Source organism: Seriola aureovittata, chromosome 7 (assembly GCF_021018895.1).
Source record: "Seriola aureovittata isolate HTS-2021-v1 ecotype China chromosome 7, ASM2101889v1, whole genome shotgun sequence".
Lineage (NCBI taxonomy): Eukaryota > Metazoa > Chordata > Actinopteri > Carangiformes > Carangidae > Seriola > Seriola aureovittata.
In genome coordinates, this window is record NC_079370.1 from 24,996,960 (window position 1) to 25,016,081 (window position 19,122).

A 19,122-nucleotide genomic window follows, 5' to 3' on the forward strand; every position below is an offset into this window, starting at 1 on the left:
GACTGTGTAGACGGCATTAGGTCATCTGAATACTGATTGGTCTATTCAAAAATCACACCCCATGTATTATATAACATATCACCCCCTATGGTTTCCCTGAAATCCTGTGCTCACTCAGTAGTGATTTTAAACCCAATTCCTCCTCTGTCCCATGTACTATATGTCTTATTAATGTCTCCTCCTCCGAATTATATTTACATTACATATTTACCCCAAGTGGATTTAAAACCTGCATGCCAGAGCCTTAATCATGTTATGATCACCTGCTGTCTGTGGTTATGATATTTTCCTTTAAAGTGTTTAACATGAACTGCCTTCTGTATTTTTTAATAAAGTCTTCCTTTATTGTCTGTAACACGTTCCTCCTGCCAGGTGTTAATTATGGCTGTACTAATGAATGGTTTTGCCTCTCCCCTACGCTACTTTTATCACTTTGTTATCATATACTTTTATCGGCTTGCACATTTTCATACTTTTAACACCCTTATGAACAAGGACCCAACAAAACTGCACTTCCATACCCATCCTTAAACACATAATGTGAGTTTCTATAATGAGTTCCTTTCTGACCGTTTGCCTTGATGACAAACTTCTTAGAGCTGAAAAATGATCTCTGCTGAAAATAATGACAATTTACAATTTATCAGTCATTCTGTGATATATTGGCCAATTCTTCCTCTGGGAGCTGTAGATTAACGTATGGTTCTGGTGTAATCTATGGAGGAACATTACTTCAACCAACAGACTGTAGTTTAACTCCTTCATACTTGTTCATATCTTTTTTATATTCCAACCATAATTTCATTAAACCATTAAGCTTAGTATACTCCCAGAATCAATTTAAAACCTCATTGATGGAGTATCCTTTTCCACATCCTTTTCCTTTTAAGCTTTAATAGCAACTAGAGCATATATTGGGGTTGTTCTCATAGCCCCTAAACATAATCTTAATGCTCTGTCTGAACCCTGTTTAATCTTTATAAAACTGTTTTACAGGCAAATATTGTTTGGCAAAATTTGAAGCATTTATTTCTTGCCAGAGAGATTGCCAATAAAATTATTAAAATTCTATTAGCAAGCTGTTCTAACATGGAAGCCATCTTTTGTCCATGATTTCTCACCTCACAAAACTTGTGTCTGGAACAACTGTGACATACTTATCAGAAACAAGTCTTTATTCTTTTCTAATTGGCTCCAAAGAGAAATAAAATTCATATTATCAGACTTTTTGATGAATATGTTAATATGCTGTCATATATGGTTTATGTCTGTACACAGTTTTCCAGTTCCATCCTTTCTTTAACTTGTGCTATTCCAGATACGTTGTGAAAAGCCAGTTCTGGTGAGAATAGTATAACAGCCCCTCGTGGAGAAGGGCTTGGCTTTTACCTTATAAATACTCTACATCAAACAAGGCTAAGAAGGTACATTTCAAAATTTCACAAAATATATACCCTGCTAGTTGTCTTGTTGTCAAATTTGTAGACGTTGATATTTGTTGTATCTTTTGTACACATAATAGAGAATATATATATTCTATTTAGAATTTTTTTGATTGTGAAATATTCTTATATATATATATATATATATATATATATAAGGTTTTTGAAAGACCTGGAGTCTGAACTCTGTCTATTCCTATAACCTTAAAGATATTATCTGTCACTATGATAATCCAAATGATGGCATGAATATCTGATGAATTTCATTATTCATTCACAAACAGAAATTTGCTAAAGCAATTTCTTTTCTCTGACTAAATACTTTAATATCTTTGTACCCCTTTGTATCGCCTTTTTTTCCCAAAGCAATTGTCTTTTGTTATTTTTATTTTGTGTTCTCCATTTATAGGCTACTTGTGACATTTACATTTGATTTGTATGTGCCACTGTTTACCTGAATTACTATATATTTTCTTTTGTCAATAAAAGTTTTACAGTATTGTTACAACAAACAACTTTAAAGGTCTTTATTTATAACTGAGCCAGCTGCTCATGAGCCAGGCTGTTGCTCCTAATGGAGGAGGGCTCACTCTTACCTTTAAGAATATCTGTTACGTTCATTTTTATTTTAAAGTTGTCCTTTTTTTTTTTGTCTACTTTTGTTTTTCGAACTTGTTTTACACACATATCATTTTCATACTTAGGGCTATCATGAGACGTATCATCAGCATTGGTTTATGACTGTACTGTCTATATACAAACTATATTCTTCAAAAGGTTTAACAAACTTAATTCCTAGTTTTGGGTTTTCACTTCACTGTGTTATGCAGTATATTGGTTTGGCTGTAAAAAATATGCGGAGCAAACCCATACATTTCAATAGCAACATGAGAGAGACTCAGAGAAAAATAAGCAGCCTGTAATAGCCATTATAATCAGTCCAACCACCAACACTTGCCAGCCAGCAGCAGAATACAACACAAATCTGTCCTTCAATGCAGTACTGCCCCCATGTGGACACACAGGGGAAATGTTGCCAAACTACCAAAAGTAGTGGAAGCACCTCTGGGCTGGATCAGTGCTCCTAACATCCCAGAGAGGAGAAATAAATCACAGTCCAACTAAATCCAAAAGTGTTTTTTTCTGGAGTCTGAACGGATTAGTTGTTTAGACTTGTTAAGTTGTTTGAGACAGGAATGGCACAACATTAATGTGAAAGACAATCATTTGAACATTTTGGCAAAGTTAAATAAAACCAGAGTTGTTGAAAGGAGCAGAATCAGGAGAATGAGGAGTCAAAAAGTGTGAAATGAGACAAGATTAAGAGATCTAATTCTGTGTCAGCTCGTTTTAGTGGGAGGAGAGGTGTGGCAAAGGGTGAGGCGCTGCCAGTCCAGCGGCACTTTGCAAGTTTGGACATAGGATTGAGTGTCTCTTTATTTGGTGAAGGGACACCCATATAATCCTCTCTGAAATTAAACAAGACCTCTTTATTCTTGTTGTGTTCGCCTTTCCACTTCTTTTGTATGTTTTTCAACCAGCTCACATGTAATCACACTGGAAATATAGTTTTGTTCTGATTAAGGCATTAATTCAGAGTGATTCTTAGTCTACCAGGAAGTAGGTATCCTACGCAGTGGCGTATCCAGGACGTTTTGACTGGGGGGGCCAAGATGGGTCACAGAGCTAGTGTGGGGTGGCCATGACATAGAGAACTTAGATGAATGGCAGGTGATCGATGTGTGTAATGCATGAACGAAATCATTAATCAAAGCTGATGCATTGCATTGCTTCAACCTATGCAAAGATGAATCATAACTGAATTCCATTATAATGTATGTATTCAAGGCCAAGTTGTTTTTATGTTTTATACACCTGAATTTCTTCTAATTTCACACAAACGTGCACTGAGACTCAGGGACGAACTGATTCAATTTTTGTGGTCAAAGGTCAAAGGTGAAGGTCACGGGGACCTCAGAAAACCAGCCTTTGGCCTTGGGAACGTGATATCTTGAGATCTCTTCAAGGGAAACCCTTCAAATTTGGCACAAATGTTCACTGGGATTCGAGGATGAACTGATTAGATTTTGGTCAAAGGTCAAAGGTAACAAAATACTTTCACACAGCAATTATGACAAAATTTCACACAAATGGTTAATATTTTATGATTCAGGATAAACAGGGATGTAACCTGAAAGTAGCTTGGGTGGTGGAGCCAAGAGCCCAGACAATCACGAGCCAGTCATTCTAGTTACATTTTCTATGCAGCAATATCATTATTATACACTGTACATTACAGGTGCCATGCTGACCACCCACAACAACCAAAGTTGATATTATAACCTAGAACAGCACCACCATGCAGCTACCTTTCTATTCTATTTAACACGTCTATTTTTATGCCTCCGCACCTGCCACCGGAGGCATTGTGTTTTCAGGTTGTCCAGTTCTCATGAACGTGGTATCTCAGTAACGTCTTGAGGGAATTTGTTCAGATTTGGCACAAACATTAACTTGGATTCAAAGAGGAACTGATTAGATTTTGGTGGGCAAAGGTCAAAGTTCATGGTCACAGTGACCTCATGCTCTTCCGAATGCGGTATATCAGGAACACTCAGAGGAAATTACATCACATCGAGCACAAACATTCACTTGGACTCAAGGATGAACCGATTAGAATTTGGTGGGCAAAGGTCAAAGGTCAGTCACCACTGCCTTCACAGAAATAATAGAGACATGTTGCAGCAGTTTGTGCGACTGCTGAATCTATTAAGGATTCTGACATCTTTGGTTTTTCATTAATTGAAGTTATCATTCATTTGAGCGCGTGCTTACAATGTGTGACGGGGGATTGAGAGTGCTTGTGTAGAAGTGTGGGAAGAAAAGGTTTTACTGAATTTTATTTAGAAACAAGGTTTCTTCAATGTGTTGGGCTTTTGTTTTGACATTAGAGCCTTCCTCCTCTGCCTTGGTGAAAATTCACCCACAGAGACAGACCTTCATGGGTTGTATTGCAGCTTCTAAGATATTTAAACTGGTTAAAAAAAGTCTGAATTCGTTATAATCTGGGACAGAGGAGTCATAATTGCAAAGCATCATTTCTTTATCTCATAAATAACCAAACGTGTTAAAGTCTAGTTTCCAAATATAAACAAAGACATTAGACATACCAAACAGACACTAGAAACAATACTATAGCCTACAATAATGTAAATATCATGCCTTCCCATACACAAATGTAATATGTGTACATGTAGTGAATTTCCATATATCATAGGTACATATAAAAGAAAAACATATATGTAAAAACCTATTAGAACCTATTAGAAATTGAAACAATTTCATATTTTGTCTATCTATCTATCTATCTATCTATCTATCTATCTATCTATCTATCTATCTATCTATCTATCTATCTATCTATCTATCTATGTTGGTATTAAATACAGTGGGTTCCAAAAGTCTGAGACACTTTCCCAGAATTGGAAGATGGAAATTGGTGGTAAAAAACAAACAAACAAAAAAAAAAACAAGTGTAAGCGTATACAATTTTTGTATCTATGTTGTTATATATCATTAACAAATATGGTTACAACATGTTATAGCCTACTATACAAAAATTATTCTTCATAAACATATTTCTTAATATTTGGACAATTTTTTACTATGTTATATGTTATAAATTTAAATCTTCATATATCCAGGGGATGTATATATGAGATGTCAATATATCCCTTTATGGGTAACATATATGGCAACATCACTCTTGATGTAGGGACGTATATGTCATATATTACATTTCTGTCTGGGTCATATACTGCGTGCACTTCTGCGGCCACAATTGTGATTATTCGTTTACAAGAAACGTTGAAGTTTGTATTTGCACGTTATGAGTGTTTGATCCAGATAAAAACAGCTATAGACCTATACGTAAACTGGGCGATGCAGCTTTATCAAGGTGCGCGCTCCCGTGGACACCAGTCACTTTTTAGCACATAAACTGAATTTGAACATTGGCGTGCGCACCTCTGCCTCATCTCAGGTAACGCCTTTCGCCGCTGACTCACCAATGTGGGAACGACTGTACGAGCTGTGTACGAACATCTAACCAATCAGCAAGGAGATCTTCGTTTCCTTGTTTGCCCTGCCTCTTCAGGTTCTCTTAATTTACCAATTTCTAACCAGAATACAAACCTAGCCCATGCGTAACCTCAAAATTGACCTGCTATCAAAGACAGTCCAATATATCTTAGTGCGCTCGGTTACAGATGATTTCATTGGCTGTTTTGACTGCGAGGTTAAATACAGCCCGCCTCTTGTCGGCCTAGTTTTCTCAGTCTCCCACAGAAACTTACCTGCACTAACTAGAAAGTCCAGTTTCTCAAGCAAGTCCTAGACAACATCGGAGAGTCCTGGAGGCAGCATGGATCTGGACAGGTAGGAGAGACGCATTAATATCACAGTTAATATGTTTTGTCAGTTTTACTCCAGTTCTTTTATGTGCTTCAAATATTTGAATTGTCTTGTGTGTGGCTCTTTGTTCTTTGGATATGCAGAACAGAACCTTTCCCATTTGATTAAAAATGCATGATCTCTATTTTTTATTCCTACATTTATATGACATGCAGTCATTTTTATTAAATGGTGGCAAATGCATCACAGACACATACATTACTTAATGAATATAATGGTAATATTACAGTGATGTACTATAATTGTTGATAAAGATTGGTCTTAACTGTGTAAATATTAAAAACTGTGTGTGTGTGTGTGTGTGTGTGTGTGTATATATATATATATATATATATATATATATATATATATAAACAAACAGTATGTGCCTTTTTAAAACTGAGGTCTTGCAAACAATATCACTACTTACCAGCTTCTTTGGATGATATCTTATAAATGGGATATTTAAAAAGTAACTCTTAATTTTGATCAGCTCTCAGTATATCTTTCTGTTATTTAAATGTGGTATATAGAAGCAGTTACTCCTCAGTGAACTTAGATAAACACACCTCACATGGACCGGGCTATTAGATTGTAGATTGGTGAGAAACAGCCTGGGGCAGACTTGGTGGCTTGGCAGACGTGGCCTCTGTTAATGACAGATTGAATTTGCAGTAACAACACGGCTTATTGTCTCTTCCCATTGTCCTGTCGACCTCTCAGTAAACGGCTGGTGGTGGTGATACCGAATGAAGTGTCGGTGCCCTCAGGCAGGGTGTTCAACAGTGAGGACGAGGCATGGAGGAGCTACCTGGAGAACCCACTGACTGCGGCCACTAAGGCCATGATGAGCATCAATGGAGATGAGGACAGTGCAGCAGCTCTGGGACTGCTCTATGACTACTACAAGGTGTGGAAGGCTTTACATTACAGACCAATTCATAAAAAGCCAATTTCCACACAGTGTTTCAGATCTTATATTTTGTGTTTGCTATAACCCCGTCAGGTCAGAGAGAGGGGACGTGCCTCCAGCGGTGTTAAACCCACAGACCCCTCCGCTCTTGGACCCAATAACTGTGGGAACTTGGAAATACTAGACCACCATCTTCAGGCTCTTAGATCCGTGCCTGTCAACCTCTCTCTAAACAATAGCACCACCACAGAACATCAGGGCTGCAGGTACGGAACTACCAGCCTTGCAGGAGAGAGCAGAGCAGGAGATGGTAAAGGTAAAGGTGGGGCAGCTCTTGCTCTGGTCAAGACAGAGGGCCAGACGTCCATGGGAGTGTCCTCTTCTGGAGGTTCCTGTCTGGAAGATCCCAGAGACCGGATAAGGATGGTTTACGAGCAGAGCTGCTATGATTTGTCCCTTTCTGGGTACTTGAAAGATGATCAGAGAAGCACTCCAGACAGCACGTACGAGGATACTGTGGAGGGAGAGGTGAGTGAGGTGGAGGTGGCATTATGTCCTGCATTATAAGTCATAGTCACATTGTTTGGATTTTTTGCTTGATGAGTAGTTTCCCGTTGGAAACACATGGCGCATATTATGTTCTTTCACAGATGTACCACAGAAGTCCTTCCTCAGGAAATGGTGATTTCCACTACAGCCTACCCGTGTGAGTTGAAAGTCAGATACAAACAAATACACTGAACATGTAGATAGACACACTACAAATCCAAAAGATTTACACTGGTTTAATGTGCATGCAAATGATACAGAAGACTAGCTATAGTCTATATCTTTGTTCATGTCCCATGAAAAGACCAAGACCAACAATGTGTTAATTATGTTGTTCTGTGGCTCTCCGCCCCAAGCCCATTCATTCCTACTGAAGAAAGTGGGTCAAATATGTATATATATTATAATAATATATTTTTCAATAGATTATTTCCCTGAAACAGCTGGGCATAGTAGTTTTTAACAAACATAACTCAAACAGGAGGAAATGGTGAACTTGTTGGGGACCATTTTCAACTGAAATGATTTGCTGTACAACCGCAGGATGGTGTATTTATCCCTGAGTCAAAATAAACTACAGTGTGTGTGTTCATGGTAAGGGTGGAACGTGGGTGTGGTTCATTCATATGTTTATCACAGTTTCAGGACAAAAGTGGAGCTCTGCGTTGTATCAGGCTTGTGAAGATAGTAAATATATACAATATTATAATACTTACATCTATGCTATTGCACCTCAAAGTATCTTTGATTCATTCGAAGCTCTTCTTGCTACAACAACCTTCTTTAATGCTCCATTTGTAAATTAAAGACAAACCCTTTCCACTTCCAAACAACTTAGCCCTCTCAGAAAACACATCTTCAGAATTCATTCTAATTTGATTTGTTTTTTGTTAAAATGTTAACACCATTTGTGCTCATTTTACTTGTAAATACAAAACTGTGTTTTATTCTTGTATCAGAGGAGAGACTGTCTCCATGATGGGGTGTCAAACGTTTCCTCACATGCTTATTTTCATACAGTGATAGTTTCCAATACAGTCTGGAGGCCAGCATGTCGCTGCGGCGAGGAGAAGGACCCATGGCTTACCTGAACCGGGGCCAGTTCTACGCTTTGACACTGTCTGAGACCGGCTTCAGATCATCCCTATGTCAGCACAGAGGCAAAGTGCGGGTGAGTCGACCGACGCTGTCACAGGGGCCTGATGGGAGCCCATCCAGTAGTGAGCAATGCACCATGGGAGGCTCTGAGCGGCAGCACGACAGTATTGTACAGGTGAGGGAGGGCAGATACAGTAAATGGTGAGAAAGTGTAAAGGTAGAGGTTGAAAATTAAACTGTTAGCTTATTGTTCAGTAGCATGAAACCTTTTCACACCTAGAAATGTTATATTTACTTTTTATTCACTTTAATTTTTCATTATACTATATCTTGCACTGCAGAGTGTTATCATGGTCGTCTTTGGGGAAGACAAGTGCAGAGACGAGCAGCTGAAGAATTGGAAGTACTGGCATTCCCGTCAGCACACAGCTAAACAGAGAGTCCTGGACATTGGTAAGATGATTATTGTTACACTTCTGTCTGGATGGGGTTTATAAGTAGAACAGATGGGGAGTAGATCCAGATAGAAAAAAACTCACACTTATGTAATGAATGAATATGAATATAGATATTTTGACTCCTCAGATGCACAAACCCACGCAGGTAAAGAGACAGTAAGCAGGTGGGAAACCTACAGGAGCTTCCATGGGGGAATCCTGTCACTATTTGAATAACTGTCAGTCCTCGATTCTCACAGGAGTTCTGTGACAAGATGGGTCTGCATTTGCATAGACGTTAACAGGAGAAATAGGTGGGGGCCTGGACTAAGGCCATATCCTGTACAATCAGCAAGAGACAGGCCTCAACCTGTGGTTTCAAACTGGATGGAATTGAGTGTCAAACACTATGGTGGTTTTGTCTTTGGCAAGTTCATGCCAATACCATGGCGGGTAGAAATTAGCCTGCATGAGCAGAGGCTGGGTGTTTTAGGGGGGTAACAAGGGCAGTGTGGAGATCTTTACTAATTTGGAACTTTTTTTTTGTCTTGTGAAAAGATGCGAGATTATGATATAGATGGTTAAAGATTCACTTGATAATGAGTCTAAACATTTTATTTAAAGACAGAACAGTCTCCTAGCAGCTGAACAGTGGTGGAAAGTAATTAAGTACATATATTCAAGTTTTAGGCTCTTGTACTTTACTGTACTTCACTTGAGTATTTCCATTTAAAGCTACTTCATACTTCTACTCCACAAGGTTTTTGAAGGACATACTGTAGTTTTAATCCTTTACATAAATTTGACAGCTATAGTTTCTTTACAGATTATGATTTTGCATTAAAAACATATAATGATCTTATAGAATTCAGTGCGTTGTTAGAGATTAAACCAGTGGCTTTCAGCCTTTTTTGCTTTGTGATACTTATGACACGAATGATACAAAAAAGTCTAGTTGGGGCTCCTTGTCATGTTTTATATGCCTGGGTAGTTTAGTTGGAGTAAACTTCCCAACTGTAGCGCTTTTTTATTTCGAAATAGTTCAAACTAGCTTCACCTTCACTGTGTGCAACAGTAAAAAGCAACTAAGATGCTAAATGCATTGATATAGCAGTATGAACAATCCATTAATATGATACATAATAATATACCAGCCATGGGGGCATATTTCTGTAGAACCAGGACTTTTTATTTTTGATACTTTAGGTATGTTGCTTAGAATACAATGAAATGGGATTTTGAATACAGGGTTTTTACATGTGATGCAGTATTTTCATATTGTTTATATTGCTGTATTCCTTGTGCCACAGTTTTGAAACAGTTTTCTCTGATCTTCACTTTGCTTGCAGCCGACTACAAGGAGAGCTTCTGCACGATTGGGAACGTGGAGGAAATCGCCTACAACGCTGTGTCTTTCACATGGGATGTCAGTGAAGAAGCCAAGGTTAAAAAAAAAAAAAAAAAAAAAAAAAGCAAAAGGAGAATGGGGAGATTGTGCTGTTTAAGTCAAAGCAAGAAATGACTGATCTAAAAGTGAAAATGTTCACTTTCACACTCAAGCGGTTAAGAATTTGATTTTGTCCTTTTTTTCTTTCTTTTTGTAAAGACAACCAGAAATTGTTGTCCTGAGGACACTTAAGCTGTAGAGACTCTCTGTCTATACTCACCTGTTTGTCAGTGGACTGTTGACACCTCAGGGTTTTAGAATAGTTGATGAAACGTATGCCAGACCCACATCCACCCCCAACCCCCTTTGTCCTCAATGACAAACCGTGCATCTCTTGGTTTGAGTTGGGTCATTATTCGGGGGTTGCAGATTTGCCGGGCACATGGCAACAAACCTGGAAAAGGAGCCACTTAGATTTCATCTTTTGTAAAGGTGGTAAAGAAAGACACACCCACCCCCCACAGCATCTGACCCCCCCCCCCCCGGGCTGTTTTGGGCTGAAGACATTGTGGCTTCAGCTCAGATTTAATGAGAACTCCCAAAAGAGCCTCATTGAAGGAGAGCTATTTCCAGATTTGTGGATTTGCCGATAAATATTTACTGTTTGGCCAACACCTTTACTCCACTGCAATTGCTACCTCCACCAGGGAGGTTACCTTCTCACCCGTGTCTGAGTTTGTTTGTTTATTTGTCAGCAGGGTTAGCAAAGAGTACTAAACCAATTTGCACGAAACTGGGTGGAGGGATGAACCAGGGAAGAAGGCGTTTCATTTTTCTGCGGATCTGGTTAAAGGGGCAGATCCAGGAATTTATATATTTATTTTTTAAAAAGCATTTTCCTTCACATTGCAAGATAGGGCTTTTTTAGCCAATTTCTGAGGAAATCATTTATGGATCTTGATGTAAAAATTAGAGTCTGTAGATAATCTGAATCACTAAATGGGTTACTGAATGTAGATTGATGGGCAAAAGTGGAGCTGGGAATTCTTCCAGAGGTGGGAGTTGAAGACCTCATGGACAGGGTCTGCACCACATTGCTTCTAGCTAGTATTAGCTGATGGAAGATGTCGCTATAGCTGACTCTCAGGTGAGTGAGCTCCAGATTCCTGCATTAGCTTAGATGGCGTACATGAAGGGCTGGGTGGAGCGTAATAAGGCACGGAGATGGAGGGGAGGGAGGAGTAGAGTGGTTTGATTATTTGCGGCACACTGACTGTAGTTATAATCCTCCACACAGGCCAAATCCTACTGGAAATAAGGTGGAAGTGGTTGAGAAAGAACACCTCCGTTATGAAATATGTGGGCTCCCATGTCAGTGCTAATTCTTCCCTCCTCTTTCTGTGTTGTGCCACCGAGACATTTTGGTTTCCAAACATATGTAGTTGGGTGTCCAATCAGACTCTGACATACAAACCTGAGATTTTTGTTCCAAATGGTAAGTTTTTTTTTTTTTTTTTTTGTTCTAGCATGGTTCTGCTGTTGCCAGGCAGCAGTCATCATTCTCATTTTACTGGGGTGTGAAATATATTGGTAGGGGAGATGAGATGCTTCCTGCAGTATGTCACTGCTTTGTGTTTGTTTGTTTGTGCCTGGTCCAGTGGACGGCACTAAACAGCCACTTTCAGTGGCCTCATGAACTTTTCATTTTTTAGGAAGGTATTTGAATGCTCATACATCCAGTAAGAACAAACACAACAAGCCTCCCACACACACACACACACACACACACACACACACACACACACACACACACACACACATGCCCAGATGCTAGCAGCAATGTGTTCACCACTTCTGGAGAGATTTAAATGGCTTGGGTCTGTGGAGGTGTGAATTTGTGGAGGTGTGTAGGAGGCTCATTTGTGCTTCAGGCCTTTTCAGCAATCAGCCCTCACGTCTGCAGGTTCAGGCACGATGCTATTGATTCTGTGTAGTGGGAAAATCGCTGTTGAGCCATCGTGAGGAATCTCTACCGTTATGTGTCTCTGCCGACCTGTTACTCAGGCTGTTGGTCCTGTTTAACTGGAAACTTCATCCGTAGTTCATGTTGGTTAAGGTTGTGTCGGCATTAAACAGATGTCATCATTAATCCATGGGAATCTTTGCCATCATGTGATTAAATGTGTGAGGATAACCATATGTAGTTGTTTACAGCGAGCACTTGATTTAAACAGTTTTAAATAGTTAAATGATTGTGCTGCGATTTTGGTGAGATTTTGTGAATTCTGTTTTTCTCTTACAAGCGTATGAAAGATTCAGCCACTCAGCAGGGCAGCAGATCTGCAGCTCTGCCCTGCTACATTATTTACAGATTATGTAGCAGAGACCTTGTGTTTCCAAAAACTGAGCAGTCTAGAAAAATATTAAACCACAGTTTCATTACAGAAATGACACTTTCTTCTAATCAGTATCATTCACAAGTTTGTTTTCACAAATTTGAAGCTTATTTGTAAGCATATCAAACATTTAACATAAGGGAGAAATGAGCTGAGAGGTGGTAGAGTCGGATACATTTGCATGGCTGAGTTTTGCATCTGGTCTCTGAGCGGCTGCTGCTGCTGTGAGTCATGACGCTGTGATCCTGTGTCACTCATTACTGCACAGTTTGGGTCAGGTCGAGATTCACTAGCAAACAAAAATCTCACAGCTAAGTCAGATCAGATCTCAGATCAGATCTGAGCCAGAGTGGCTGTAAAACTAACCAAGTTTCAGATGATGACAGGCAAATAATAGGTTTTCATGTTCAAATAGAGTAATACCTTAATTATTATCTTTAATTCACTAATTACTGCTTTAGCCATAACAGTGGATTAAGGTGATGCATTTCCTAGGCACACCTCTCTGTGTCTCCTCTGTTCAGTGTGTGGTAGAGCAGCAGTTTGTTACTAGGTTTTGACCTGGTCTTGTTGTTTCCTAGGTCTTTATCTCAGTGAACTGTCTGAGCACAGACTTCTCCTCGCAGAAGGGTGTGAAGGGGATGCCTCTGATAATCCAGATTGACACCTACAGCTACAACAGTTGCAACAGCAGACCCATCCACAGGGCCTATTCTCAGATCAAGGTCTTCTGCGACAAGGTGAGGAAGGATGCCAGCACAGTCAGCTGTCTGGTCTGGTTAAAGATAAGCAAGTCATTCAGACTTTGCTTTAACTTTCTCTAAGTATATCTTGTACTTTCTGTCCCATCAACCCTCTTGTGTTTTTTGCAGGGTGCTGAGAGGAAGCTTCGTGATGAGGAGAAGAAACATCTCAGAAAGAGGATGAAAGGTAAAAATGTTTTTTTCTCTCTTCTTCATTTTGGCTAAATAATGAAAATGATTATATTTATTTTGATTATGTACATAAATAATGTTAGTGAGCTTGATATGAAATGAGGTTACAAAACACTTTCCAGGAAATCATGAGATTGAATGGAGTGGAGAGGACAGCAGAAGTCTAAAAAACCAGGAAAATATAATCAAACCATATCATATCTGTACTTGAAGTGGTTGCCTGGCAACAGATGCAAGTTCACACTCTCTCTGGATTAGGGAAAAATGGCAGCTTGGGGCAAACCTCTCCCATTAAGAGGGCTCAAAGCACACTGTTCAAAACCATGATAGACCTGGACTCCCAGCCTGTCCTCTTCATCCCTGACGTCCACTTTGGAAACCTGCAGAGAGCAGGGCAGGTGAGGGATGCCTCTCTGTCTCTGACACACACACACACACACACACACACACACACACACACACACACACACACATACATACACATACACACTTAGACACACACAGGAAAAGTCCCGGTCCAGTCTAGCAGCATGACTCATTATGGGTTTTTACTCTATTTGCAGGTGTTTGCTTTTAACACTGAGGAGGTTGACAGAGAGGGGTGAGTATCACACTATTATTTTCACACCACTGATTTGCTCTAAATGCTCATGTCTTGTACCTCACTACACCCTGAGCAACAACTGGAAGTGGTGCATATTTCATGATCTTTCCATGGTGAAATAGTGTCCGTGTGTGTGTCATGGTAAAACAGATTGTGAAATGTGATGGTGATGATACATTTTCTCCATTTCACATCTGAGGAACAAACACTAAAGCAGGAATTCAGATCATTTAAAGCAACATTATGCAAAACAACAGGACACTGACTTGTAATATGGAGAATGGCGCCTCTTTCATTCCCACACCACACCCCAAACGCATGTTCTTGCACTATGTTCCCTGGGTTGAGCGGATACGATCTCCTGCGAGAGGTGTGTAACAGCACTGTGTCACACACCACTAGCTATGGATCTTCAGGTAGCTATAAGAAGAAGCTCAGTATTCTCAGTACAGACGTCATAGCAGAAGTGAAGAGACCAGCTCCGCCCATCTACATTTTAGCACACTGCTGTTTTATGTCAATCACATTAGCTGAATGCTAAACTGAACTTGACATGAGTGGACATGGTAATTGCTGGTTTACATGATGATGAAGTGTTTGTTTCCTGAGCGATTGACAGGCGTTGTTTTTCTGTACATGAGCTGTGTCCTTAACCACTCGGACTCAGAGCCCAACAGAAATAGATATTGTTGAAAATAAAAACCAAAACAAAACAAGATTGAAATGTGGAAATAATATTACATGAAAGGAATACACAAGTAGTATATACAAGGAGTGAAACGCCATTTGTGTGTATTGTATTTTGTGACGATGATGATATTGTTGTTGCTTGTTCTTGAAGATGATTCCTAACTGGATAGATGTGAGAGAGAGGAAATTTTAATTTGTCGATTTGGAGCTCAGCCAATCATCCATTAGTATTGGATCTCATCACAAACACAGAACAGGTTCTCTACTGTTTCTACATGTATGTGGGACTGCTACAATCTGTAATGGGGCATGACTTTAAATGTTGGAGCGACAAAGAATTGTGGGACGCCATTTTCTCCTTTCCTTTCATAAAGGAAGGTCCAGTGTATCCTATGCTTAAGGAGATAAGATAGGAAGCATTAAAGCTCCTTTCATCATCATTTGGAGAATTCGACCGGCTCTTATCATGCCTGCCGCTTAATTACTTCTGGGTCATTTCACTCAGTTAGGAACCTTCTCAAGTGAAAAAGACTTTTCGACTACAGCCATAGTCTTGCTTTAAATGGTGTGTGTATGTTTATGGGTGTCAGGAGTGTTCTGGTGAAGAGGATGTCATGTGCTGCTGAGGAAGATACCTGTCCACCTCAGTCCAAGAAGGTCAAAGTAGACGAGGAAAGGAGAGGTTTGTAAATGTCATGTTTCATTCTTTTCCGGAATGAAACAGTATATAATATTTGTGTAAAATATTGAGCGGCACTGCATGTCTGTGTCAGGTTCTTCTCCTTGTAAAGCACTTTATAGAAGTGATTGATTGATGTTTTTTGTCTTGTTTATTCCACGCTTCATTAGTTCTTCTATACGTGAGGAAGGAGTGTGATGAAGTGTTTGATGCCTTAATGCTGCACACCCCAACCCTCAAAGCACTGATGGAGGCAGTGAGTATTGAAAGTCAGATTGTAATTTGGTTTTAACTATAATATGCTGAAATAGAAAACACATTGGATCCATTGTGCTAAACAGGATTAGTTTATCTTAGAAAACTAACCTTTTACTAAATAGTTACACTTAGCTGTGACCTCAGGATGCTTCAACATGTTTAAAATACACGGTTTCTTCACAGATCTCAGAGAAATATGCGTTGCCTGTTGACAAGGTGACCAAGGTTTACCAAAAAAGCAAAAAAGGGTGAGTCAAGCTCCATAGAAACAACAGTAACAGTCAGTAGTCATGCTCGCTATGCTAACATGCTAACAGTAACAATACTAACATGCTGATGTTTATCAGATAATCTTTACCATGTTCTGTATCTTAGTGTGTTATCATGCTAACATTAGGTAATTAGCATAAAATACAAATTTCAGCAGATGTCAAGTTGGTCGTTCACAGCAAAAAGGACAATACTTATTAAAATTCATCCAGTTTACCAAACTTCATGGCAATTGTGTTATTGTGTGCATTGTTGTAAAGACATTTCAATTAAAACCACCAATGTCAATCTAATGGCATCGCTATTAAATAATCAGGGGATCACCAAAATATTTAGGGTACATCGTCTGGGAGCCATTAATGTGAACATTCATTAGTATGGCTAAAATAATCAGATTAACTCGTCACTGTATATTGTCTTCCTCAGGGTCCTGGTGAACATGGATGACAACATCATCCAGCATTTCTCCAATGAGGACACCTTCATCCTGGCCATCGAGAGCTCAGCAGAAACCTTGCATGTGATTCTGTCAGAGATCTGACGGTTGTTAGCCACAGCGCTGTATTCATAGTTATCATATTGTCAGACAGAGGTGATCAGTGGTGGGTGAAGCTTTAGCCTCGCCACATGTAAAAATTGTGAGTATTGTTAGCAGTATTAGACACCAGCGACGTCTTTATTGACGTCCACATAAGATTCTCAGTAGGGTTTGTTGCCCTGAATGGATCATTGGCCAAAATCCACATCCACCGCACCTGCTGTGGTACCTGTTAACAGACAACCTGCTGGAGGAGTTCTTGCACTAGGAACTCATTGTGGATTTGTTGTTAGGTGGGAAAAATCTTTCGAACTACCTTTGCAAGTCTTCACTAGCTCATGAGAATTGACTGAGATGAGATCACCACAAAGCATCCATCCAGCAGCATGCTGTGGTTTCACAGGAAGTAGACAGAACAGTACACAGTGGCCTTATTGGATTAACAGCAGGGACTGCTATTTGGTTCCTCTGTGGCCTCAGCCGTTCTTCCTGCTACGTCTTCTAGTGGTGGAAGTCTTTAAACGACTTGATCAGATGCTTGAGAGCAAGTTTATCTTTTGCTGCCACTCAGCAGTTCAAGGTAATATTGTTCAAGGCCTATTGTTCTGTATGTATATAATTATTTCTAGACGTGTCTTGAAAGTAGTTCTGGTCCCTCGATTTAGTCAAAGTGAACTTTGTCTAATTTTTATTTGTTGTCCATCTTTTTTATTGATTGGTCATATTTTTACTCCAATTGGTGCCAGTGAAATAACGGTTGTGATTACATGCTGATGTCTCAGGATCTATAATTAGACAAGGCACCATTATGGAAGAAGACTGCAAGTCTCCAGGATGCTGTTAAACTGTTTAGCTTCCTTTGTGCGAATGTTTATTGCTTTATCTCTCTCTGACGAGACTGTAGTCAGTCGTATTTATGACAGTTAGGGACTTAGAAAGCCCAAATGGTCCATTTACACAATCCTTGTCTGAGGCTACTGCAAACCATCAGAGCTTAACGGTCTAACTGCTCTGTTCCTGCTCACTGCCTGTGTTTACACCTGAGTCACTGACAACGTCTCCATCATTCATACGCTTCATGCACTGTGATGTACAGTCTTTTAAATGATTCAATAAATATAGTTTTATATGCAGTCACTTGTCTCTTTATTTTACGTCTAACATCAGTTTGTTTGCAGTTTTAATCAACAGTTTCTGCTGCATCAAAGGTCAGATTTGTTGAGTTAAGGCACCCTCCATGACAGATTTATAAGTTGTAATTAATGGTTTTATTAGTGGCAGAGTATTTACTTATGCTTATAAACAATTAAAAACACATGCAGTACTAATGCAGTTTTAAATGTTGGTATCCATTTCTAAATGCTGACTGATGTGTTAATGAATGGATCTAATTGGACATGTATTCCAGTCAGTCAAAGAGTTTTGTTTTGCATCCTGGCAATCCAAATGTTAGTAATGGCTTATACCTAGGCAGGAATATATAAAGCTGCTCAGTAATAGTTTGGTCTTAAGAATGATGCAATTCTGGGCTTTTTCTTCAAATTTCGAACCATAACGCTCGTAAATGCCAAGACTGTCATTTAGAAATGGTTTACGTCAACGGCAGCCAGCAATAACCAGCAGACTACACACAAAATCCATGTGTGGAAATGTATAAGTTGATACATGCACTCCTAGTTTATGACATGATGGATTTAGCAAGTACAGTCATGTTAACTTTTACAGGATTCTTCCTGATGTTCACATTAACTTCCTGGAGCCTGTTCTGCTGGAAATAGCAGCTTATTAGGAATAAGTGACACTGTACTGAGTCTCATGGTTGAGGTTGACAGATCATAGTTTCTGGCTGAACTGTCTATTGGCATGTATCTCTGTGATCTCTATCAATTTTCAGTTTAAAACATGCGGTTTCACTCTGTTCCTTTCTGTAATGACGGATCAAAGCGGGACAGGTCACAGTGATCTCATTTTATTGAGCTGAACTGGCAAAAGTCTTCATTTTACTACTCTGAAAATTACAGGACTAGTTTGGATGGTGTGGGTCTGTCAAAGCTTTCACAGTGTTTGGAGAAGGCAGTGTTGACCAATCCATAACTCAACAACTACTGGAATGATTATTCTGAAATTTTGTATAGACACTGATGGTTCCCAGAGGACGAATCCTGCTGACTTTGGTGATCCCCTGACTTAACCACTAGCGCCACAATGAGGTTGACATTTTTGGTTCCTAGTGAAATGTCTCAAACTATTGGGAGGATCGCCACCAAGTTGGAACAAAAATTCCAGATCCCCACTTTTCATGTAGTGCTGTTATCAGCTCAAAATCTATTATTCCAGTACGTTTGATTATGATCAAATACCTAGTATTATGACATTAGTTTTTAGCTCAAAGCTGCACTCGGCCCAAGTACAGCCTCATCTGCTAGTATTGCTGCACACTCTTGTTTTCTGTCACCATGGACATCACCTACAGT

The 19,122-nt window shown here is 39.5% G+C and overlaps 1 protein-coding gene across 4 annotated transcripts; it reads left to right on the forward strand.

Annotated features, from left to right (window-relative positions):
• The first annotated feature begins 5,574 nt into the window (after positions 1-5,574).
• On the forward strand, positions 5,575-17,781 carry LOC130172945 (grainyhead-like protein 2 homolog). 4 transcript variants are annotated; one of them, XM_056381931.1, is made up of 15 exons: positions 5,575-5,879; positions 6,618-6,804; positions 6,901-7,335; positions 7,458-7,513; positions 8,377-8,629; positions 8,796-8,907; positions 10,241-10,335; positions 13,256-13,414; positions 13,547-13,604; positions 13,823-14,007; positions 14,173-14,210; positions 15,494-15,585; positions 15,753-15,838; positions 16,024-16,088; positions 16,537-17,781. In XM_056381931.1, the coding sequence occupies exons 1-15, from the start codon at positions 5,866-5,868 to the stop codon at positions 16,649-16,651; spliced, it is 1,950 nt and encodes a 649-aa protein (XP_056237906.1). In that variant the 5' UTR covers positions 5,575-5,865; the 3' UTR covers positions 16,652-17,781. The 4 variants fall into 4 exon arrangements, with proteins under 4 accessions (XP_056237906.1, XP_056237907.1, XP_056237909.1 ...); XM_056381932.1 differs by having other exon boundaries at positions 13,868-14,007; XM_056381934.1 differs by having other exon boundaries at positions 8,377-8,527.
• The last annotated feature ends 1,341 nt before the right edge of the window (positions 17,782-19,122 follow it).